Source organism: Megascapheus bottae, chromosome 5 (genome assembly GCF_031878675.1).
Source record: "Megascapheus bottae isolate mThoBot1 chromosome 5, mThoBot2.hap1, whole genome shotgun sequence".
Classification (NCBI taxonomy): Eukaryota; Metazoa; Chordata; class Mammalia; order Rodentia; family Geomyidae; genus Megascapheus; species Megascapheus bottae.
Window position 1 is genome coordinate 22,881,993 of NC_143513.1, and position 24,066 is coordinate 22,906,058.

Genomic DNA, 24,066 nt, shown 5'->3' on the forward strand with positions numbered 1-24,066 from the left:
GGGGGGGGCAAAGGTTGCAGTGCTGGCCTGGTGCCTGCCCGGGCGCCTACTCGCCCGCCTTTGCCTCAGAGTCCTCCCCGCTGGGCTGCGTGGAATTGATGAGTTTATTTTCCTTTTTCCACTTCATGCGACGGTTCTGGAACCAGATCTTGATCTGGCGCTCGGTGAGACAGAGCGCATTGGCGATCTCGATGCGGCGGCGCCGGGTCAGGTAGCGATTGAAGTGGAATTCCTTCTCCAGCTCCAGAGTCTGGTAGCGCGTGTAGGTCTGGCGGCCTCGGCGTCCGTGGCTTCCGTACACAGCACCTGCAGGCAGAAATGGCCGGGGCGCTGGTAAGCTAGGCCGAACCAGTCGTCTCACACCTCCCACTAGCCTACGGGGGCCTCTCGGCTGGAAGGCACCTTGCCTCCTTTCCAGACTCTCCCTCCACTTCTGGGGGTGATGGTGGTGAGATAGTGAAGTGTATTTCATAGTATGCGAGATATTTTCCACTTAAAATGACTGGGATGTAAGCTTTTGCTTAAATTAAAAAAAAAAAAACCACAACCCTGGCTTGTAAGAAGCCCATTACAAGCAAAGTAACAGAATGGGCCTTTTAAGTTTGGAACTCCAAGGTCATATTTTTGAAGGGATAGTGCGTATTTATCTGGGGATGAGTGCTCTGGAGCCCTGAGTGCACTGTAAACTCGGCACTCATAGGCTTGTCTATGTGAGGAATGCTACTGAGCCCTCCGTGTCAGGACATTTGGGGAGGGGTGGTTTAAATATGATCAGCCCTCTCAAATTCTTCCCAATTATATGAACCGTCTGCAAAACACAGCTCCATGGAGGAAAAACAAGTGGATTTAGGAATAAAGCCCTGTTAAGTTTTGAAATCTACGTTAAGTTCTGCTTCAGGGGGGAGCAGAGAATCCCTGTGGGGTCTTTGGAAAGCAGAGGAAAAGAAAGAGAGCCATAGGCAAGAATTCTGGCAATGTAGGACAGGGTTGAACTTTCTGTTTGAATGCCAAGGATGGGAGCACCCTTCCAAGCCAGGTGTGAAACTCAGGTAGGGGCTCAGAAAGAGGCAGAAGTTATCTAAGAGTGAGCAGTTTTAGTGGAAGGAGGAGAGGAGAGAAGAGGAAAAGAATCCTCTGTCTTGAGGTTGTGGATCTCCAAGGGTTTCAGAGAACTAAAAGAGGCCAAATAAGCCTCTCTCTCTCTCTCTCTCTCTCTCTCTCTCTCTCTCTCTCTCTCTCTCTCTCTCTCTCTCTCTCTCTCTCTCTCTCTCTCTCTCTCTCTCTCCACTTGAGAAGCAAAGGAAGTTATCTCTTGCAAGGAGTTGGAGGGCCTCCAGCTTGGGAACCTGAGTAGGATTCCAAGGGTGCAGACTGAGCAGGCTCTCCCTCCCTCCCCACTGGCCTCTCCCTCCCTCCAGGTTACCCCCATCTGAGTTTCAGGTAGCCTGGTAGTGATTCTCCACCCTCCCCTAAAGTGTCACCTTACAGTGGAGTTTATTATTCTGTCTTTCCTCTGCTTTGGCCTAAGTGCCCTATTGGGATTAAGTGTTTTCTTTCTCTCTTCTTAAAAAAAAAAAAATCTGAAAAAAAAAAGCCAAGGAAATGTTGCCATTCTTTCCTTCTTTTTTATGTACTTCTTTGCCTACTTTCTGTCTCCTCCTCCTTTCCTTTCCTTTCTTACCAGCCTCCTTTCCCTTCTCCCTCCACTGTCTTGGGTGGGGGTTGGGGTGCGGAGGGAAAAAGCCTTACCCGCGCAGGAGTTCATCCGCTGCATCCAGGGGTAAACAGGGCTCGTGTACTTCCGGTCGGTGCCTTCCTCATGGAGGGCTTTGCCCTGCACGCTGCTGCTGTCGGGTTTGTATTGCTGCTCGGGAGAAAAGTGCAGGTAGTCCCCGGGGCCCCTCTGTTTGGCACTGCCCGAAGGCGAGGCGCCACTGAGGTCCTTATCAGAATAGAAACATGAGGCCCCGTACTCGTAGGATGCCCGGTTGCAGGCCAGGACCGAGTTGGACTGTTGGTAGAAACAAGGTGAGGTGTACGTCTTGTCCGGGAGGCTCGAGGCCCCGTACGAGGCCGGGAATGGCCTCAGCGCGTCATAGCTGGCCGGGTAGAGGGGCAGCTGGCCCAAGAAGGAGTCCTGGCCGCTGGGCAGGCTCCCGGGGAAAGTGGGATTCACAAAATAGGAACTCATTTGCGCGCCCCTCTGCAGGACTGTGATTTGTTGTGTATTAGTACATCTGGCTATAACTATTAGTAGTCATCGAACTGGTTTGTTTCTGGATGGCCGAACGCCAAAAGCGACAGCAGCAAATCGCACCAGCTGACGCGGCGGCGGCCAATGGGAGCGAGCGCCGGAGCCCGCTCCCCGGGGACCGCGGCGACCGAGGCAGCGAAGTTACAAACAGCCCCCAGCCCGCCCGCCGCCCGCCCGCCCGGCAGATTAATGGGTGCACACAGCCATCGGCCCGACTCTTCTACCCCCCCAGCCCCCATGCCAGTAGCGGGCACGGGCCCGGGTAGACTCAGGCAGTCACACTGGGCTAGAAGCGCTAGCTTCTGAAAGGCCGCACCAGGCCCCACTCTTTCCTCCTCCCCTTTTTGCCTGGTTGGACTTTGCTGAGGTTCCCCCCCCCCCCTTCTTCTTTTTCTCCTTCCAAACAGGAAACCTAACAATCCCACGCTAGAAGGGGCGGTGACAGAGTGGCTTCGCTCCTCCCGGCCTGCACTCCAGGAATGGCCCCCAAATGCCCCTCCCCTTGCACTCTCTTACTCCTGAGTACAGGTTTTTGAGCTGGAGAAGAGGCCCTAAGCAGCCAGGCCTTCCCTCTCTCTCTCTTTTCTTTTCATCCCTGTACTGGGGATTGTTGCAACCCCTTATTCTTTCCTTCCCATTCTTATCAGAGGTCTGGGCCTTGCACCCGTGAGCTGAAGGATCATCTCACGCGGAGGAGCAGGCCAAACAGGCTCCTTTTGCCGACCCTTCCTCTCAAGTACACTTCTCTCGGTGGAGTACTCCCCTGCAACTGCCTCCTCTCCAAGCAAGCACCCTCACCAGCTGCGCACCACGTGCTGTCTTTGAACCCAGGAATGGAGAGGCCAGACCCCACTGGTTTCAACAAGCCAGAACCTACAGCAGCAGAACCGCTGGGAGACTGGGAGAAGCCGTGGGTGAGACCGGCTCCTCTCATCGAGCACCCTACGACTCTCCTCTCCACCGGAACCGCTCAGAACTGAGACATTTTAAAAATCCAGATGCGGACTCGACCCTCATTCCAGAGGCACAGGAGTTGGCAGGACCTCTGGCTGAGCAGGGCACAGAAAGCTGGGGCCCAAGGCCTCAGATAACCAATGGGCTGGGTCCGCGGGGCCCCAAGGCCTGCAGTCATGGGGTATTGCCTTCTTTCCTGCCACTACCGAGACTACTGAGGGTGCTTCTACCCCTGGTAGTTCCAGAACCTCGAATAGTCATCCCTGCTCCAGAAATCCTACTGCCTTTTAAGACGAAGCCAGGCCTGGAAGCCCACAGATAGGACAAGGGGTAGGGTGGGGGAGCCTGGCTTGGGCTGCACTCTCTTGCCTAAGAGGTGCGTCTTTGAAATAGTTGACTTTTAAAGTGCACAGAACAACGGCATTTTGTAAAACATGTTGTCGGACCAGTGGCGTTTTTATGACTGTATTTGCTAGGCTTGTAAAATCTCTTGAATCTGCTTTAAAAATTCTCAGTTCTGTGGAAGTTGAAGAAAGACGATATGATTTGCTTGGATTGCAGAATGCTGCTTGCAGGATCTGTAAAACCCCGGGCCAAGGCACACTCAAGTGCTGAGGGGCTCAGGACGTGGAAGGAGGTGGTAATTGGCAATGGTATTGTAAGGATCTGATAATAACTCCCTTAATTGCTTTCTTGCTTTTGTTTTTCTCTATCTACCTTCCCCCAACGGGAAGAAAATTGAAAAAGGACTTTCCTTAGGTTGACCTCCACCCAAATCAGGAAGGCAACCTCAAAGACTCTGAGAAACCTCCTGTCTGAACCTTGATCAGTCCAACTGTGAAGAATGTCTTTCTTTACAAATAAAGTTCATTTCAGGGAGGATACAAATTGGCACTTCTCACAAATTTACCCAAGGGAAAGATTCAATAGATGAAAATGAAAACCCAAGAACAACAACCAAAAAGCAAAAAAAAAAAAAAAAAAGCAGGGAGGGAGATATTTTGATTTACAAAATGTGTTTTTGGGTTATTGTTTCTTAAAATCATCAGATGGCAGTGAGTTCAAACATGTTATTATTTGAAAAGAAAACAGCCGCTTTACAGATGTTGATCAATGTTTACATTTATAATTTCTCTGTGATTCCTTCATATCCCATCGGGTGTTGGAACTGCTAGCAGTTTACTACTATTATTTTTATATTTTGACCTGCATTCCAACCCTAATAGTTGTCTCAGCCAATTCGAGAATTTGATTTCTCAGCAAAGACCCAGAAAATGTTTGATTAGCTACTGTCACCATTAAAATAGGAAAAAAGATATTAGATTAAAATCTTTACAGCCAAGGTTAGTATACATTATGTTGGCAGCCAACCAGTTTATCTCTATAGCCATACATAGTTGGATATATAGCCATAATATATGCATTTACATGTGTGTGTGTGTATATATATATATATATATATGTCTCGCCGAGAGAGAAAGAGACTTAACCAGTGAGCAAAAAGAGAAATATCCGTGGACCCATTCAGAAGAGAACCAGCCTCACATTCTCCACAGATCCTCTCCTGTCATGGTGAGAATGTTCACCCCAAGTCACTCTCCACTGTCAAAGTCACACGGAAAGCTGCCTTACCTTTCAGTTGTTCTCCAAGGGAGGTAGAATGGTGAGGAGGCTCACACAGTCTGCTCCTGTCCTGGGCTGCCCATTGAGCTTCTCCATTCGGCCAGCCAGCTTCAAGATGGCCTGCCGATGTGCATGTAGGAAATGAAAGGCCCCACCTCTGTCCCATCAAAGCAGTATCCCAGAATGAAACCCAAAGCACACAGGTGAGGCCTCTGCTCTGCCCAGCAGGTCTTCGTCTGGAGCCAAAGCCCTCCTGGTTAGCCATAGCCCTCCTCCTCAGGGCTAGTCAGGCCTGCAGGCCTCAGGACCGTGAAGTGGCCTTTCCGAGGCCAGAATCCCCACACCAGCGCGTTCCCCCAAACGGCGCGCGCTCCCAGGGCGCCATGGGACGCCTAGTTTGGACAGAAGCAACCGTGATATGCCAGGCGGCCTGTGGAACCAGTCTCCCTGGTGCTGGGGTGGGGGTGATGGGAGAACCGAGTCTATTCCGGCGTCCCGCTCCTGTCAGGGGCGGCGGAGGCGGGGAGGTTCCCAAGTCAAACAGACGGTGGGAGACAGCTTCTCGGGTTCCCTTCCGTCCCCTTCTCCCTTGCCTTCTGGGGAATCTGTGAGGGGCCGGGACAGCAATCGCGCCAGGGTGTTTAAGAGGCAGGCTCCGGCTGGCGCCGGTCCCGGCATCGGCCACTGCGTGGCAGCAATGAGCACGCCGCTCTCAAGTCGTAAATAATCTGCCGGCAGCAGCCGCACTAGGCAGCCAGCGGCCCTGGGAGGCAAATGCACCGCTTTATCTGCCCCGAGAGCACCCACCTCGCTCGCTCGCGAACGTCCCAAACACCTCCATGCCCTTGTTAATGAGCTAATAGATACCGAGACGTTATCACAACACGGGGAAACCACAACCAACAAAACCTAAATAAACAGAAAGAACTCGAGCCCAGAACCTCAGGTTCGATTTTTGTCGCCATCCCGGGAGCTCTGGGGGACAAATCTGGTCAGATGCAATGAGAACGAGCCATAATTCGTGCCACCGCGAGACACAAAGCCACCACCGGGCCAGCTGACCATCGCTGCCTCCCCCTGGCCAGCTCCACATTCCTCTCTTGGCTTGCAGCAGTTGGGGAGAATGGATGCCATCTCGCTACTCCCGAACTGATTTAGGGAGGTGGTCCCCTTCTTATTCCCCAGACTCCATCCTTCAGCCAGAGCTTCAGGCCCTGTCATTCACACCTAAACCACACCAGTCCTCCACACCAAAATATCCCACCGAGCAACACTCAATTAACCCCATCCTCTCCTCCCGTACAGAATCTGGCATGCATCAATTCCTTCTCCCAGAGCTTCAGACACCAAGCTTGTCGCAAAACCGGGCGAAGGGACAACACCAGGGGAGAATGCTGGCTGAATTAGTAAGTTTTTCTTTGGTTATTTTCCTCATTCTCCAAGACATCCATTTCCCAAATGAACAGAAAATACTGTGCGCATGCTAATGATAAAACGCTTGTGGCTTCAACTCAATTTGACCTCACCTCTTCCCATCTCCCCAGGTCGGGAACTGTCTTTGGTTATTGGAGAATTTAGTCAAACGAATTGCACCAGGATGAAAAAACAAAACATCCTGGGAGGATGAGGGATTCCAAATCCCAGAAAAAGCCTGGCAGGGAACAACAGAGAGCGGGATCGCTTCCCAGAGACATTCCCTTGATGGCTGGGCTAAGAGGGACGGAAGACTCCATTGCTGCTTACCCAGTGCCAGGGCGCTGTGCCACAGAGGGAAGACGGGCTCTTACAGCCATGGTGAGCCAGGGAGGGGGCAGAGAGAGTGGTAGAAATGGTGATGGTGGTAATGATGGTGGTGTGTGTGTGTGTGTGTGTGTGTGTGTGTGTGTGTGTACACGGGCGCGGGGCGCGCCTGTGTGGGCACGGGTGAGGAAGTGAAGTGGGAGTGGTGTAATGGGTGCCAGTATGAGCTGGGGGGGGTATGGGTGAGGTTGAATAGGATCCCCTTTCAAGTCCTCTTAGGTGCTCTCCTTCACTTCCCTGGCACCTCACTGCCTCCCGTCTCCTTTCCCATACGTCTCACCTGCAGATGGAGTGTCCCAGAAGCTCCTGTCCCTCTGACAGCTGTCGCCTGGGCAGCCCCAGAGACGAAATTTCCTCCTGCTCGGTGCCAGAGGACGCAGGACTTTAGCCAGGTTGTGAGTTGCAAAGCAGCCGCCGAGGCTCCAGGAACTGGACGCGCTCCACCTCCAGCCCCAAAGGCCGGGCCGGGCGTGGGTCGGGCTGCTTCTCAGTCGCCATCGCCGGACAAAGCTCAGCCCTGCCGGGAAAGGCAGAGCTCCGAAGCACGCAGGACGGAGGGGAGCAAAAGAATGCGGCTCTATTCTCGCAAGGGAAATTATAAAAAAGTTCATGTTCACGGTTCCCATCCACATGACCGACAGCGGCCAATGGAAGGGCCGAACAACTCATAAAGTTGTATTGCAAAGTTGTAAATTTTCATAAACAACAACGGATTTATGACCCTTTCCCCATCACTAAGAGGAGGCAGCTCTTACACCGGCGCCATCTTACCACCGAGGCCGCTCCGATTTGGGGCCGCAGTTTTTACCGACCCTTTTGGGCTTTTAGACCAGGTTTTATTAAAAAGAGCTCTAAGAAGCTAGCCCAAACCAGGCTGGAGACAGGAATGGAGGTCGGGCTGGCCAAGCTCAGAATGCCCCTCTCATCTTTTTGCCCCTTCTCATCCCCTCGTCCTCCCCGCACCCAGATTTCTGTGCTTAGGCTGCGGAGCTGAGTTTGGGGACGCCTGCCCCCCCCCCCCCGCCAGAACCTCTCTGTGGCGGTTCAGAGTCCTGGGGCACCTTGCCTGCCCTGAGGGCAGAGTGGGGGTGTTGCAGCAGGGACCCTGAATCCTATTTCCTAGCCCAGAGCTGGGTTCAAGGCGCATGCGGAATCCGGAATTCATGGCAGGGTAGGTAATGCCCCTTTCAGAGCATACTCTAGGGCCTTACAGGAAAGGGGGGATTGGGGATTCGCTCGTGGGGTATATGGAGGATTTTTAGAACGAAAGATTCTGTTTTCAAGGGATCTAGATGTTTATGCGCACACCCTAACCAGACAAAAATCCTTAAAAATGGAAAGGCACATCTACAATTACAGACACAGGGAAATGTATACACTCAATTACGAACACAGAAAAACATAGAATTACAGACACACAGAAACACATCCACCCAATTATGGACATAGAAATAAATGCAAACTATTATGGAGACAAGAGAACCATACAATTATGAAAATGGAATTATACAGCTATGAAATGGTGCAAAAATAAAGGCAAGCACACACAAGAACTTATACATATAAAACAGGCACCAACATACCCAGACAAATCCACACATTATACACATTTATATATGTATCTAACATGACCAGCACACACAGAAGTACATGGAGACCCAGTAGTTGGACCCAAGGACAGTCCTGGGCACACAGACAGCCAGGCTTGTCCTTCAGCTAAGGTCACTTCCCCTTCCCCTGGTCCCTCTAGATAAAGCAGTCCACATTTCTTTGTCACCAAGCATCTTTATTTTTGTTACATAAAACATGATTATCTGGGCTGGGAAGCATGCCTTCCCTGAACCCCAGGCTGGACCTAAGGGGAACACAGGACAACACAGGAGATGAGGGGCATCTGGGAGGACACGGGGCCTCTCCACCCACTACAGAGTTAGCTCAAGACAACACACCATGCTACAAAGTCACCCAATGAACACATCCTCCCCAACTCAAGACATTCCTTTACAAATGAGCTCTGAGACAAAAGAAATGAGATAATAAATCTTGTTCAAATATACAGTATTTGCCATTGTAGGAAAAGTCAGGGTATACATATTTGACATGGCTGGCCTGTAGGACGCAAGGACAGGGGAGAGAACAGTGAGACTGAGAGCAGCTCTGAAATCCTACAAAGCAGAAACTAACACAGAGATCTGCAGCTCAGGAATGCTCCCCTCCAGAAGTGGGTGTGATAGACCTGAACTTGGGGTGGCCAAGTCAGAAAAAAAGAAGAGGGATTCTAGGTTGCAGCATTTAGTATGCTTTGGAATAAATATATTATTTTCAATTTAAATAGAAGCCGTTGCCCTGGCCCCTGGACCCCAGTGCCCTGTCAATGAAGTCTCAAGGACCTCACAAGGAACCCTCAGGAACCCTCAGGGGCCTGGCCTGGCCTGGCCTGGGAAGGCCAGCACCAAAAAGCAGGCAGGCAAGCTAGCCAGCACAAAATAGGTAGTTTGGGGCTAGTAGGTAGTACTGAAAGAATCCTGTTCTAGCAGGTATGGGGGGGGGTCGGTGCTAGGTATCTGCCAGTGTTGGGACACAGTGGGGGGCTTCCTGGGAGTGGAGGCCCACTGGGGCTGGGCCCATAGGTAGTTTGGGGGTGCCTCTCAAGGAGGCCTGTGCTAGGTAGTATTTTGGCTGTGCCAGTGAACAGCACTGGCCTGGGATTGGGGGGGTATCTAGTGGGATCCTCAGAAATACAGGGGATCCCCACGGCAACATAATCTCCAGCCGCTCAGTCCAGAAAAGTTAAGGAGCTAGAGTGAGTGATTGAGGGGGGGGGCGTGGGGTGGGTTTGTGGTTGGGGACTTGGATTTTTGCTTTTTTACACTTTCTTTTTATTTCCCATATTTTCGTAAATAAAACCAATGAGTGTCTTAAGGACTCTTTTCTGACTGTCCAGGACAGGGGATAGGGCCCAGAATAAGCCCCTTATTCCTCCTCCTCGTCGTCCTCTTCCTCTTCCTCCTCCTCCTCCTCCTCCTGGGCCTTGTCAGCCGTGGCGGCCGAGGCGGCGGCGGCGGCGGCGGGCACGGCGGCGCCCTCAGGGGCTGCCGTGGGGGCTGGACTGTCGTCCTTGTGTTCTTTCTTCCACTTCATGCGACGGTTCTGGAACCAGATCTTGATCTGGCGCTCGGTGAGGCAGAGCGCGTGGGCGATCTCGATGCGGCGGCGCCGGGTCAGGTAGCGATTGAAGTGGAATTCCTTCTCCAGCTCCAGAGTCTGGTAGCGCGTGTAGGTCTGGCGGCCCCGCTTCCTGTCGGGTCCTGAGAGTAGAAATGTGGACACACAGACACATGGACAGACAAGCAGCCAGGGACATGAAGGGAAGAGTGCATTAGTCAGGCCTGATGCCCCAGACGCTGGACCTTTACCCCTGACTGGATCCAAACACACTCCCCCTCCACCCGGCACCCCGCGCCTTAGCTGAGCTGGGGTGGGGGGAAGAGGGAAGTGTTAGCAGAAGACCGGAACTACCGCGCCAGACTTTGCAGGCAATTCTGTTAGGCGCTTTGGCTGAGAATCTCAACTTTACAACCGACCTTTCCAGCCGGCTACGCTTCCACAATGTCCCCCATCTCCCTGACAAAGGCAAATTGTAAATATAGAGTGTGGGCAAGTGGGAGACGCTGCACTTTTGCCATTCAAAGGAGCGTCTAGCCGCTCCCCAGCCTTGCTAGACTAGTAGGCGACCCTCTCAGGCTGCTTCAACACCCCTCCCCAAGAGCACTCTGTGTCCCATTCCAGCCCTACCCCTCCTGTCTTGAAATGGCCCCTGGCAAAGGGGTAAGTGAGGGACCCCAAAGGGCTTGGTTCTCTTTGCTTTTGAGAAAGATGAGCCAGGCAGAAAGGAAAAGCAAGGAAAGGAAAAGAAAAGAAAAGGAAGGGTAGGGAAGGAAGAGAGAGGGAAAGAAGCAGAGAGGGAGACAGAGACAGAGAGGGAGACAGAGGGAGACAGAGAGAGCACGGAGGGAGGAAGAATACACAGAATCAACTTAATGTTAAAATTCCAAGGCAAATGGAGTTAAATAAATTTACGAGGATCAACCCATTAATTGGGCCATAAAAAGTTTTATGAGCCTCATTTACATACAATGCTTGGGGTTCTCCACGCAATGGCGCCTCAGCTCTAATTAAAACCAGAAAGGCAGCGCCGCCGGGAGTCTCTGGGGCCTCCGGGCTCCCATCTCCCCGGCCTCCCTCCCACTCCCTGGGCCGCAGCTCTCCGCGCTCCGGGGCTCCCCGGCTCCCCACCCCCCCACACACCCTCCGCTCCCGGCCCTCCGCCGGCCCTACCCGCCCAGCCGCGGCGCCTACCTGAAGATCGCATCCAAGGGTAGATGCGGAAATTCGCCTCGGCCGGGCCGTGCAGCGCGCCCTCGTCCGCCTTGTCGCAGGCGCCTTTGGCGAGGTCACTGCAGAGCCCGGGGATGTTTTGGTCGTAGGAGGCGCAGGACAGGTTGCCGTAGGCGTCGGCGCTCAGGCCGTAGCCCGACGCGAAGGGGCTCTGATAGAGGGGGCTGTTGACATTGTACAAGCCCGGCACGGCGGAGGCGAAGGCGCCCGCGCCCGCCCCGTAGCCGCTTCTCTGCGAGTTGGGCGCAAAGGAGCAAGAAGTCGGCTCGGCATTTTGGAACAGAGAAGCCCCCGCCGTATATTTGCTAAAAAGCGCGTTCACATAATACGAAGAACTCATAATTTTGACCTGTGATTTGTTGTCCGGCAGCTTTCAGTGTCGGTTTTACGAGGTAGCGTGATATATGATAACATTACACCCCCAGATTTACACCAAACCCCATTTTCTTTTGGAAGGAGCTCGCCGCAGCACGTGACCGCCCACATGACCGCCTCCGCCAATCTCAGCAGCCCTCACAGGTGGTCTCGCTCCGCGGGGCCCGCGACAGCCTAGAATGGAAGGGGAAGAGGCTCGGGGACGCGGCCGGGGGATCGGCCCTCGCCCGGGGAGCCCGCGGTGCCCGGGGGAAGAGTACCCCGCGGCTGGGCGCCAGCGCCCCAGTAGGCCTGCCAGTAGACCCCGGCGCCCCGAGCCCGCAGACACCCCGGCCGCGTTCGCCCAGCACAGTCCCTCATACCTAGTAATGAACCCCAAATCCTGCGTGTGTGGATCTTCCCAGCCGTCCACCCGTCTGAGGATCCAGCCCCGGAATGGGGGCTGGGCACCCCTGCCACCCGTCACCCCATCTGTGGCCTTGGGGGGCCAGGTCTGTCCACCGACCACTCGATTCTTGGGTCAGATTGAAGCCCGGGACGCACGCGGCCGGCGCAGGGTGGCTTCTAACGGCAGAGGGAACAGCACACCGCAAGCTGCAGCCATGTGGTTCGAATAAACTCAACGTCTCCCGGTTTCCTTTCATTAATCGGCAGCGCACTGTTTATCCGCCCTAAAGGAAGCAGTGAAATATTTATCTATTAATGAGCCTCATTTGCCAACAGATTTATTAACATGGGGTTCCTCTCCCTCCCCCAACCCCGGCTCGGAGGCCCTGCACACAGGCACTCCCGCAGCCCAGCACGGAGTTTAATACTCCTTTGTCCTCCCCGCAGTCCACGCTTGAGTCGGGGGTCTCTCTCCTTGGAAGAAGCTCAGGCTTCCTCACCTTTCTAGGTACCTTCCCTTTAAAGCCCTCCTCCCTCGCCTGGAGGTTTCTCGCAGCCTTAAGCCCAGCCCCCCTTAGGCGCCTTCACCTTGTGGGCCGGGGCGCCTACCGCCAGGGGTGTTTCATTGCCAGTTTGGAGGGGAGAGGGAATCCCGGATGACTGGGGAGTGCAGTCCATGAGGAGCAGATTTTTCTTCCAGAGAAAACCAAAAACAAATAGGAAAACTCTTTCCAAGGGCCACCTAACTTTGATCAATTCGTCCTCGCATTTCCAACCACACTGGCTCACAGACACCAGGCGAGCAAAGCAGTTTTATTCTCTCCCATCTAGCGCCCCCCAACCCCAACATAGAACGCCTACCGTCACAGGCCTTGGACTGAGTTGTAATGTTGGACCAACTGAAACTCCTGCTGTCCTAGGCTCCGTGGAAGATGACTGGGGGAAACCCATCCCCTAATCGCTTTGTAAACTGCCCAGGCCACTCTGGAATCCTAGCTACCTTTTACTGCCCAGCTCGATTGCACACCATAAACCCCAACCTCACAATGGAATTGCCCCGGAAATGCTCTCTAAATTATAGAGTTTGGTTCCTTGCGTACAATGCACTACTTATCAACTTTCAGAGGGTCTGGACTGCTCTCCTTCACCCCACTCTCTCAGGGGGTCCTGGGAGCCCAAGAGGTGGAAGTCTGATTGTCTCCTGGATGTGAGGAGCCCCGGTGCCTGCTCAGTAAAGGACTGGGGCTTGTACAGGGTGGGGAGACAGGTAGGCGCTGGGTTATCTCCCCCAGGGGCAAAGGGAGACTCTAGTCTGGAGCAATATCCGGGAGCCATTTATGGTGGGCAGGGATGATATGGGGTCTTAGATAGGAAATAGAGGGGAAGGGGAAGGAAAATATCTACACCCCCCCCCCAAGTATCTTCATCTGACAGGAAAATAAAAACCTAAGAAAGTTAAAGGAAGACAAAGCAAACAAAAAGAAAGCCAGGAGATCAAAGAAGTGGAATTAGATGGCTTTAGACCAATAAATTGTTCCTAGGGTGACACAGAGCAAGAGGGGAAGAGAAAGACGGGGGCTAGCCACCGTCGCCTCTGTCTGGAGTCAAGCGACTGGAGTGACCGAGAAAGTGATGGTGCTTAATGTAGTTGCTGCCTTCAGCAAGGAAGGGGACCTAACTATCGAAATGAGGAGCAATTTGGGGGTTGAAGGAAGGACACCACCCGGCTCCCTCTCCAACCCTCCCCCACCAAAGGAGAATTGGGTGCTAGATTGCAGGCTCATCGCTGCCCGGGTTTGGCCGTCGCACGTCCGAGTGAGTCCAAGCGGTCCTGGCAGGACGCTCTGCCCGTTTGCCCCAGCCAAGAAAGACCTGAATACTAGCGGCAAGGTCTCCGCACTTCTCATCCCAAGTCAGCCAACTGGACAGAATCCTGCAGGCACCAAAACCTCTCTTTCGTTTCTGGGCTTCGCTCTCCCTTCCTGCCTTCTGTAGCCAGATTTCATAACGAAAAACATGGGATAAAATCAAGCTATCAGTAAGGCCTATTGAATTGTACATTTTCCCAGCCATCAGTTCCCTATTTATGTGGCTGAAAAGACACAAATATGTGTGTTCTTGGATGTATATGTTTGTGTGATAATATTCACAGAAATGCTATTTGACACAGCCTAAGGAGATGCTTCTGGGTCAGTTTGTAATCAAGGGAGCTGTCTAGTTATTTCAAACGGTTGTCCTGAAGCTGATTTTCTACTTACTAGCAAAACCTGTTTCCTGCACTTTTTGATTTTGTTTTTTTTGTCACCCAATAGTCCCCAATATTTTATACATAGTTAAAAATGTAAGTCCAACCTCCACAGAGCAGTGAAAGGTGAACTCAGTTTAGAGGTTGGTGGCTTGTGTTTTGCTTCTTTGAATAATTTTACCCTTGGTCCGCTGCTCTTTTCGCAAGGAGCAGTCCCAGGCCTGGGCACAGATGACCCTCGTGGGCAAAGGAGTTGCGGCCCGCTTGGGGTCTGCCTGGGCGAAGGGCAGTTGCGGGGAGCGGTCTCTCGGACAGCTGAGAGCCAGAGCAGCCTCCAGCTGCCACCAGCCAAGGGCGAGAAGCTCCCTGCCTCCCTGGGCAAGAGGGTATCTCGAGCCCCTGGGCCTTGGCGATGGCTGGAAAGAAGAGTTTCCACAGATCTGCGACTTTACTTATTTGTCCTTAGAGATCAAGCTTTCTATCGGTGCCCACCGATCTTCTATTTGGCAACTTATTTGCAGTTATATAAATGGAGATTTCTATGCGCTGCTTCTGTGCACAGCCCTGGGTGTCTCCGGGAAGCTATTAAACCTTTTTTACAATCAGATGCGGTGAAACAGTGTGTATTTTATAAGAAACTATAATGAAGATGTGTGTTTGTATAACAGAAAGGAGAGAGAGAGAGAGAGAGAGAGAGAGAGAGAGAGAGAGAGAGAGAGAGAGAGAGAGAGAGACCCGTGAGAGATGTCAGCCAAAATCCAGTCCCCAGTTTTACAGCGTGTTCAGCGCGGAGATGCGGGTCGTAAACATTTTGTGGGATTGGCGGAGACTATTACGACCCAAATAAACGCGCGGCGTGGCGTGTTCATAGGACTCCGGGGCGCTTCGAGGGGTCTCTGGCTGCTTCTGTTCTCTCTCAGGAAACCTTCCACATTCCGCCCAGGCTCAGAGCTGCCTGTATGGAGGCCGGGGAATCGGGTCCCTTACCTAGGCTGGAGATTAGCTGGGCTTGGATTAGGGTGCCCTGTTTCCAGTCTCCAGCCGAGGGACCCGGAGTAGTCTCGACATTTCTATTCAAGGAAATACCGTGGCTAGAGAAGTATGGTCGATTGGCTTCTGCGACGGGAGCAAAAAATTCCAGTGCGAAGGTGTTTATCTATATAATATTTTTATGTTTTAAATATGTATATCTTGTACATATAAATAAATATAAATATATATTAAACCATCACATGTATTTGAGAATAATCAAACAGAATTCCCTAGCCTAGCCAATTCGCAGCAGATTTATACTAGACAGTCACCAAGGGCAGCTTTTCACTCAATTTGCACTCGCCTACACTCACTGCCGTGTATTCAAACTGGCCAAATCCCGGGCTTCTTTGCTCCCTCTGCGGGGCTGACTCTCCCGGCCCTGAAACCAGCCCCGAACCAAGGTGCAGGTTTCGAGGGACCTCTGGGGTCTGGACCACAGGACCCAGGGCCACGGTGCGAACCCTCCGCGAGCCTTCTGCAGGGGCGCCAGGTCCCCCGACATCCGTCCTCGTGTAGTTCCACCGATGAGCGGGGTCCCCGAGCGCCCCGTTGCCCAAAGGCCCTGCGCTGGGCTGTGGACGACAACCCCACAGCCGCCGCTGCGCTCCAAGCTTCAGCTCCGCAGCCGCCGGGCAAACCGCAGCTCGGCAACGCTGGACTCTCGGGACGGGACTCGGCGATCGGCAAGGATTAGGCTAAACCTCGGAGCACGCTTGTATCCCAGAATAGCTTCCAGTTTAGCGTGAGCAGCACGGAAAATATACGACTGCCGTTCACTCAGATCTGGGGCTCCATTCCAGAAAGAATCGCGTCAAGTCGACATCTTAGGAAATTTCCAGGGTCGCGGTGGCGGGAGATGGCGGCTCGAGCGCCTTTTGCGTGGAGCCACATTGCCATCTGCTGGCCATATTTTGGAACTGCGGCTCAGCAGCCCCTGCCGACCTGAACTTAGACATCTTAGGCTACACTCAGTCCCCACAGCTTTCCAGTCCCAAAGGCGGGGCGAGAGCCCAGTCCCTGGGGGTCTTCACGGGGTCCGGAATCTACCCCGTGGAGCTGGCACGGCCCATAAAAACAGGGCTGTTTCCGTAGCAGCTTTATCGTCGGCAGACAGAGCAAACAAATGAAAGGGCTTTGGTAGAATACCCTAATTGGGGCTGGACAGTTGTAAACTCATTAAGGGCCGAATTCCAGACAGTTCGCAGACCCTGCCTTTATGACACACTCTTACTGCCCATTCTTTGAAGTTCTTTCTGTCTGCAACAACACAGGGCGTCCTAACCTGGCGGCCTGTTGGGGATGGGGGTAAGGGGATACCCCATCCACCAGCGCTGGGCTCCCCCTCTCACTTTGCTGGAGTGAGGTAATTAGAAGAGCTAGAGAAGAACGGCGACCGGGGACCCGGGAGAAGCCAGGCCGAACCCCAAGTCCACTCCCGGAGAGTGCTTGGGCCTCCAAAGCTGTGGCTGTTCTTCCTGCAGCCCTTTACACCCCATAAACGGTAACGGCCCCTCATTTTCTTTTATGGTGTTTTGGGGCTCCTCAGCTGCCTCCATCCTGCCTCTGCCCAGAGCTCGGGGACAAGCTTGCTGGGGAGAAGGCAGATTTGTCCCTGGCTGGCCAGGGTGGCAAGAAGCGGGGATGCAGGAGACCGGGCCTTGGATTGCGTGAAAGTCCCCAGACCTCTGCTTCCCCAAGCCACGCCAGGGTCGTCCTATGAGTCAGTCTTCTGTTGGCCTAATCAGAGCCCTCGGCTGCATGTCCCGCGGCCCCCGCTCACCCACTGCGCCCCCCACTCTTCTGATACTGTTCCCCGCGTTCCCTTGTTTCAAAGGCCCTAAGCATCTATGTGGGCCCAGGGTTAGAAAATGTGAGGCACTGTGAGGAAAGCATGGTTCTTTCTACCGCTACATTGGGATCCCCTTCCCCACCTCATTGCTCCTCAGGCCCCCATTCCTGCAAATAGACACAAGGGCTGGAACCCTGCCTCCCCGCCCCGGCTCTGCCGCCCACGGGCGCCTCGGGGGTGGGAGAGTTTGGGCCTGACAGGACTGGTTGCAGCAAGTTCCAGAAGCAAAATTGAGGCTGTTTCTACCCCCACTTTGGTGTAGTTCCACACCCAAAGACTCTGCCCCGGATACCCCGAGCCAGAGAAGAAGGAACAAACAACAAATGCACGAAAATATAAATATAGAAAAGAATCAATATATTTTATTTGGCAAAAAGTTAAATATCTCAACACAACAATTTGGTCAGTAGGCCTTGAGGTAACTATTGCAAAATATACAGTGTATGTTCAGCCCGATGGAAACCCAAAAAATTCATCAAGGATACAAATGTACAGCAGCTCAATGGCGGTTTATGGTGTATAATTTATTATCAATAAAATTAACTCCATTACAATACTCATTCATTTTTCCCCAATTAAGATTAAGTGTAAACCATAGGTAGTAACCATCTACACATATGTATAGCTCCGAATTTCCTCGCAGTTCCTCTGGTGCAAAACAAAACAAACTCAACAACAATATTCAAGCTTGTCTGATTATGAAACATTTTTCTTATAGGTTATATATACAGTTGAACAAGACAGAACTAGATAGCATGAGAGACCAAGATGCCTCCGTTTCAAAGTGGAGAAACCATGAATCTATGTATCCCAGAGAACTAACACCCCTTCCCCCCTATATTTTTTTCAAATTTTGTTTCACTGGAAAGTCCTTATCGCTAGTTTACAATCATAGGTTAACAGCCTAGTTATACAGAAAACGTGTATCCCGCTACAGAGCTATACTCTATGCAACTCCCCCCCCCATAAACAACCTGAGTTTAAATTGAATTCTAGCTTCCACAAACACAACGGGTACGTCACCCAGCACAGAAGTTGAAGTCACAAAACATAATTACCACAATAAAACACAGTGTTCAAGTATGTGGACAGAGGCATCTGCCCGAACAAAGAGCAAATTAAATTAACTACATAACTAAAACTATACAGCCCGCCATCAACAGTTGTGCATTATAAAAAGGTAGTTTTTTTTCCTTTTGTTTTAGGTCAGGAGCAGGTAGATTTTTTTTTAAATATATACAAGCTAGCACGCACGGCCATCAGCGCTGACGCCCTCCTTTTTTCCTTTTCTTTTTCTTTTTGACTTACAGAAAAATGGAAAGCATACAATACCTCCTCCATCAAAGCGGAAAGCCTAGGAGCCAGCCTGAGCAGGATTTGGGGGAGCCCTGGGGTTTAGAGCAGCTTTGTGCGTGGGCCTGGGGCTGGGGTGGGAGGCGAGAGGAAGGGGGCAGACCGTCCTTTCGCTTTCTCTCTAGCTTGCTCTGCTTTCTAACTCAACCCGCCCCGCGTCACTCGTCCTTGGCTCGGTCCTTGTTGATTTTCTTCATTTTCATCCTGCGGTTCTGGAACCAGATCTTGACCTGCCTCTCGGTGAGGTTGAGCAGTCGGGCCACCTCGTACCGTCGGTCCCTGGTGAGGTACATGTTGAACAGAAACTCTTTCTCCAGTTCCAGCGTCTGGTGTTTGGTGTAGGGGCAGCGCTTCTTCCTCGTGGAGCGCGCGTGGAGCCAGTTGGCCGCCGGATTATCTGCGGAACAGGGAAGGAGGAAAGAGAGACAGAGTGGATTTAGAAGAAGCAGAAGCGTCCTGCCTGGATGCGAAGGAGCCTCTTTCCTGCCAAACGGCAGTGCAGTGCGGGATGTGGCTGGACGATTCGGAAGGCGGCCCAGCCTCCCACACAATGGAGCCCCGGCAGACAGACAGACAGACGGACGGTCACTTACAATTGCCTGCAGTAAAACCTCCGGGCCCCCCCCCCTTGTGCCGCCTTCTTCTTTCTCCCATTCCTGACACCATGGGAAAGAGTATCAATCTGAAAATCTCTCCTCTCTGTCTCTGCCAGGCCGAGGGGCCAGAGGCTGCCCTGCATTCCCGCAGCGAGCTTGGAATGGCTGACTGAGTCTCTTCTCCCCCAGCTGGCCTCCTTCTCTCCACTCCTCCTTTGACCTTCCACCAAGGCCCGGGAGCCGGGGCGTCGGGCGACCTCCCGCCCCTCCCCAAGACCCCACGATCACGTTCCCAGTGCATCTCCACAATCTCGCCCGGGCCTCTCCTGGCCCGATCGCGCCCGCAGCCCCGTCGTAGGCAGCGTTTACGCCTCTGCCCCCGGACCCAGGCCAGAGCTGGAGGGACGCGGTGGTCTCCCCGCGCGGCCCAGGGCAGGTGGCCCCCCGGCTGCCGCCGCCGCCGCCATCCACAGACAATCTAGACGCGCAAAAGGTTCTCCAGACGGCGCTGCTTTCGAAGAACCCCGCAGTATCTGTGTCCAGGGCCTGGGCAGCCCGGGAGAGGGGCGGCGGGTCCTGGCTCTGCCGTAGCGGCCGCCCCGCCCCCTTGTGCCGCGGCGGCCGCCTCCTCCCCTTCCCCCGGCCCCGCCGGCCTGCTAGTCACAGTTGTCTGGACTTGGGGGGGGGTCCCCCATCTGTGGTGTCCCAAACACCAACTTCTGGCTCCTGGTGTGGGCTCTCAGGAGCTCTCAGCGAGGACGAAGAAAGACTAGCTCCTCCAGAGAAAGCTTTGGAGGGCCGGCAGATCCTGGAGGCCGGCGTGGAGGCGGCGGCTGGGCTGGAGGGAGGAGACACTTACTGGGGTCGATGGGGGGCTTGTCTCCGCCGCTCTCATTCTCAGCATTGTTTTCGGAGAAGGCGCCTTCGCTGGGTTGTTTTTCTCTATCAACTGGAGGAGAACCACAAGCATAGTCAGTCAGGGACAGAGTGTGGGTGTCAAGCGTGGGACAGTCACCCCTTCTGGCCGACAGCGGTTCAGGTTTAATGCCATAAGGCCGGCTGGAGGGCAAGCCCGCGAAGGAGAGCGCGCCGGGCGTGGGCTCCAGCCAGGAGCGCATGTACCTGCCGTCCGGCGCCGCCGCGGCCACGGGCGCCTGGGGGTGCACGTAGGGGTGGTGGTGGTGGTGGTACACGGCCGCGGGCACGGCGTTGGCGCCGGCCGCGTGCACCGGGTTCCACGAGGCGCCGAACACCGCCGCCTTGGACTGGAAGCTGCAGGGGCTGAAGTCGGGGTGCTCGGGCAGCGCGGGCGCCTGCCTCGGAGGCGGCCCCAGGGCCCCCGGCGCGTAGCGGCCGGCGCTCAGCTCGTCGGCGGCGTCCGTGCCCAGCAGGAATGAGTCCACGTAGTAGTTGCCCAGCGTCCCGGTGGTGGCCATCGCCGTCGCCCGCGCGTGGCCCGCCCGGCCGGCCCGACCCGCGGAAATTATGAAACTGCAGATTTCATGTAACAACTTGGTGGCACCAGGGGGGGGGGAAGTACAGTCACCTAATAAGTTGCCGGCGCCCGCGCCCCCATTGGCCACGCGCGTCACGTGCCCGCCCGGCAGAACAATAACGCGTAAATCACTCCGCACGCTATTAATGGCCCGGTGTTTTGCAGTCATAATTTTTATAGCAAAAGCCATATGTTTTTATGCAAAGGGATCGCACCGCTCCACCATCGGGTTTGTTTTAATTGTGGCCAACGAAGATTAAAAGATCAAATCTGGCCTTGCCTCTGGACTCTCCCCTACCCTCCTACCACACACACACACACACACACACACACACGCACACACACACACACACGCACACACACGCACACACACACACATTTCTTAAGCGGACTATTTTATATCACAATTAATCACGCCATCAGGAAGGCGCGGGTCCGCGTGCCAGTGCAGCCAGCAGAGCCCCCTCCCATAAAATTAGACAATAATTGAAGCCATAAAAAAGCAGCCAAATCTCATTCTCACTCTACTGTATTTAAATCTATATTTATGATATTTCATAAGGAGTTATTGTTTCAGAAGCCACACAGGCTGGTAGGAAGTGGAGAACGACCAACAGATTCGTTTGCCTTGCTGTGGCTCCCAGCTGTAAAAATTTATGAGGACTTGGAAAGGTTAAATTAGACTGTTGTATTTGGTTGGTGAGCGCCCTGTAAATAATCCTTCGCGTCCTCTGAGATGTGAGTTTCCCTAGGTCAGCCAGAAACAGTCAAATTCATCGCAGCATTCACCCAGTAGCCAACACCCACCCGTCCCGCTCTGCAGGTTCTGGCCACCAAAGGGCCACACCACCTGGGGTAGGCGAACTTCCTTCCCCAGCCTGCCAGACTGCCCAACCAGATGTCAGGGCAGGCCCCGAGACCACTCTTGTTCCTCTAGCAAGGCACCAATGGAGGAACCGGCAAAGAGGGGAGCCACCAGCTGCCACTAAGGTACAAGTTTGGAGGCCCTGCTTGTGCCACGAACTCGACCCTGCCCGCGACCCTGCGCGCTCACACACGCCCCAGCACATATTACGCGTGACCAGCGTTACCAACGGGGATTAACGACCCGTGGGCGAAGACATAGAACCCTGTGCTCCATTCAGGCCCTAGTGCTAAGGTCGTCAAGTGTGTCCCGGCTTCTCAAACCCAACTTGTGAAGAAAAAAAAAACAAAAACAAAATAAAACAAAACAAACAAACAAAACCACCGAGCAACCTTAATGGGAAGCGTATTTGATGAAAGGCCTAATAAACTCCAGTGGCTGGAGTAGCAGTCCCTCCCTGACTCAAGTGAATCCTTCAGAGATCCTTCCTTCTTCCTTCCTTTCTGGCCACCTCCCAAGCTCTGCCTCGGTTGTTCACGGAACCAAGGAGCAGAGACTGACATGTAGGGCCTAAAGCAAAACAGTCACAGCTCAAGTCCAGGGCTAAAAATTAAAAGGGAGGGGGGAGGAAGCCCAGGGCATTGACTTCATCCCATCCTTTGGCCAGCCAAATTGAAGAGGTGATTTCTCACCCTTCACAATCCTTTTTGTGGCAGGGAGGAGGTAGGGGGAGTAAATGAAAGGTTCCTGCCACTTTTGTTAATTGGAGGAAAAAATTGCAATTTTGAAAAGAAAGCAGGGACTTCTAGAAAGCAGGTAATTAAATTCACATGTAAATACTATGTGTTCAGGAGTGTGTTTCTCATTAGTTCACTTCCCTGGAGGTGAGGCCTCAGGCAGGCTCGCTCTCTCTCTCTCTCTCTCTCTCTCTCTCTCTCTCTCTCTCTCTCTCTCTCTCTCTCGCTCGCTCTCTCTCGCTCTCTCTCGCTCTCTCTCGCTCTCTCTCTCTCTCTCTTTCTCCTCATCAACACTTAAAAGTAATCACTCCCTAAATATCCTGACACATAACATAGGCAGCAGGGAACCCTCCAAAGCTAAGGCTCTACCAAGAGCATGTGAACTGGGTACCCTATCTTCCACCGCGGGCCTGGAAGACATAAAAAAGTGGCTAACACAATAAACGCCAATGTGGCCTATCTGGGCGTCCTCAGCCTTCTCCACCAGAGTATTTTTCTTTCCTTTCAAATTCTTCTGCATCATACCCGCCCCCTCCCCAAACCAAGGCATCCTAAATCTCCAGAAGTCACCAGGAACTCTGGGTATTTTCATTAAAAATTAATTTTAGAGGAAAACTTTTATCACTAATTTTAACTGTTTGCAAACAGAAGAGGATATCTGGCTCTCTTTTCCATTTTTTGTATGTGTGCCCAGATTAGACATAGATTATTTTTTAAGAGAGAAAGGCTGTCCACCTTTAAATACCCTTAGTCCCCAGAAAGGAAGAATATTAAATAATTAGCAGTTATTGGTTTCTTAAGCAGCTGTTTAATGGTGCCTAGAAGCCAGAAAGAAAAAAAAATTCTGTCTTGAGCCCAGTGGTTTAAAGCTAAAATATTCAAACTTTTGTGCTGCTTTTATTTTGGAAGAAAAAGATCACGTGTACATTAAAAATTGCAAACTGATGAAATTAAAAGCTCCTTTAGGAAGAGTCTGCTTAAAATCTTGATCTCTAAAGTAAATCCGGAAAAAGGCAGAGAGTAGTTGAAAGGGACTGGAAGTGCAAGCCTTTCAGATAACAGGTTTGTGGCTGAGCAAGTAAACAATTCCTGGCCAGAGCTGAGAGAAGGAAGTACACTTCTGTGGGAATGAGTCTCAAAGTGTGTGTGTGTGTGTGTGTGTGTGTGTGTGTGTGTGTGTTATAGGGACGAATGGATGGTTTATTTTCAGAAAAGGCAGGCTCCCATCAATAGATTACAAATGGAATAAGGACTCAAGTTTATATATGGTTCTTGAATTTGAGATTCCTTTTTGAGACACACTCGTGTTTGGAAGCGTCTCCTTCAGCACCGAGTTCTTCAAGGGGGCTATATCTAAAATGTCCGAACCCAATGCAACTGCTAAGCAAGCGGGCTTTGCTCTGTCAGGATTTCCCCCACCGTGGTCAAAGCTCGAGTTAGGATCAGCCGGCTGGGAAGGGCCAGCAAAGAGCTTCCCTGAGAAGGTATCTCAGTGATCCGACTCTAGCCGGGCTGAACCTTAGCCTGGTCCCAATATCCGCTAGTAGGGTTGGCAAAGCTCTCCTTGCCTCCCGCGTGGGTACACAAAGACGCTAGGAGTGCCCCACTAATCGGGTCTCCAGGCAGCCGTTAGCGTTCGCGACCGACCGGCAGAGAAGGAACGCAAGGCCGCCGCCATCCGGTCGTGATCATAACCGAGGCCTTGTCTACTCTGAGGCACACGGAGCCAAACCCCACGGCCCTGTACAGTCGTCCCCATACACCCCCTCCTTGGCAGACTACAACATTCACTTAAGCACGTGGTGGGGGGGGGGAGGATGAGGCCTCCAGGCTTTCCCCTAGTCACCCCTTCTTCCTTCCCGAAGGATAATTTGTGAAGTCGATGAGGCCTTGGGATAGAAAGAATGGGAGAGAAATAGAAAATGGAAAAAAAATAGAGAAAAAGGGAAATAAGGAGCAAAGAGAAGAAACATGGAAGATAAAAGAGAAAGGAAGGAGAGAAGAAAGTGAAGCAAAGACCGAGGCGACCACTGGGAGTAGAAGGATGAGAGAGAGAGAGAGAGAGAGAGAGAGAGAGAGAGAGAGAGAGAGAGAGAGAGA

The 24,066-nt window shown here is 52.8% G+C and overlaps 3 protein-coding genes across 4 annotated transcripts; all 3 read right to left on the reverse strand.

The window, feature by feature from the left end:
• Positions 1-46: 46 nt before the first annotated feature.
• Positions 47-2,423, reverse strand: Hoxa6 (homeobox A6). Its single transcript, XM_090332804.1, has 2 exons — positions 1,750-2,423; positions 47-306 (listed from the first exon to the last, which is right to left on the reverse strand). The coding sequence occupies exons 1-2, from the start codon at positions 2,189-2,191 to the stop codon at positions 47-49; spliced, it is 702 nt and encodes a 233-aa protein (XP_090188930.1). The 5' UTR covers positions 2,192-2,423.
• A 7,023-nt stretch (positions 2,424-9,446) lies between these two features.
• Hoxa7 (homeobox A7) lies at positions 9,447-12,062 on the reverse strand. Of its 2 annotated transcripts, XM_090332307.1 has the most exons (4): positions 11,910-12,062; positions 10,991-11,578; positions 10,427-10,495; positions 9,447-9,939 (listed from the first exon to the last, which is right to left on the reverse strand). In XM_090332307.1, exons 2-4 carry the CDS (start codon positions 11,367-11,369, stop codon positions 9,605-9,607), a joined length of 783 nt encoding a protein of 260 aa, XP_090188433.1. In that variant the 5' UTR covers positions 11,370-11,578; positions 11,910-12,062; the 3' UTR covers positions 9,447-9,604. The 2 variants fall into 2 exon arrangements, with proteins under 2 accessions (XP_090188433.1, XP_090188435.1); XM_090332309.1 differs by lacking the exon at positions 10,427-10,495.
• Positions 12,063-18,211: 6,149 nt separating this feature from the next.
• Positions 18,212-20,386, reverse strand: Hoxa9 (homeobox A9). The gene is made up of 2 exons (XM_090332310.1): positions 19,729-20,386; positions 18,212-18,670 (listed from the first exon to the last, which is right to left on the reverse strand). The coding sequence occupies exons 1-2, from the start codon at positions 20,303-20,305 to the stop codon at positions 18,432-18,434; spliced, it is 816 nt and encodes a 271-aa protein (XP_090188436.1). The 5' UTR covers positions 20,306-20,386; the 3' UTR covers positions 18,212-18,431.
• Positions 20,387-24,066: the final 3,680 nt, after the last annotated feature.

Excerpts from the sequence above, each read along its gene's own strand:
- Hoxa7 (XM_090332307.1), bottom strand. The coding sequence starts at position 11,369 with ATGAGTTCTTCGTATTATGTGAACGCGCTTTTTAGCAAATATACGGCG. Across the intron at positions 10,496-10,990 it reads CCCTTGGATGCGATCTTCAG|CAAAGAGAACCAAGCCCTTT; the intron begins GTAGGCGCCGCG and ends CTTTCTCAAAAG. Across the intron at positions 9,940-10,426 it reads GCCATTTCAAGACAGGAGGG|GACCCGACAGGAAGCGGGGC; the intron begins GTAGGGCTGGAA and ends TTCTACTCTCAG.
- Hoxa6 (XM_090332804.1), bottom strand. The coding sequence starts at position 2,191 with ATGAGTTCCTATTTTGTGAATCCCACTTTCCCCGGGAGCCTGCCCAGC. Across the intron at positions 307-1,749 it reads GCGGATGAACTCCTGCGCGG|GTGCTGTGTACGGAAGCCAC; the intron begins GTAAGGCTTTTT and ends TTCTGCCTGCAG.
- Hoxa9 (XM_090332310.1), bottom strand. The coding sequence starts at position 20,305 with ATGGCCACCACCGGGACGCTGGGCAACTACTACGTGGACTCATTCCTG. Across the intron at positions 18,671-19,728 it reads CAAGCCCCCCATCGACCCCA|ATAATCCGGCGGCCAACTGG; the intron begins GTAAGTGTCTCC and ends CCTGTTCCGCAG.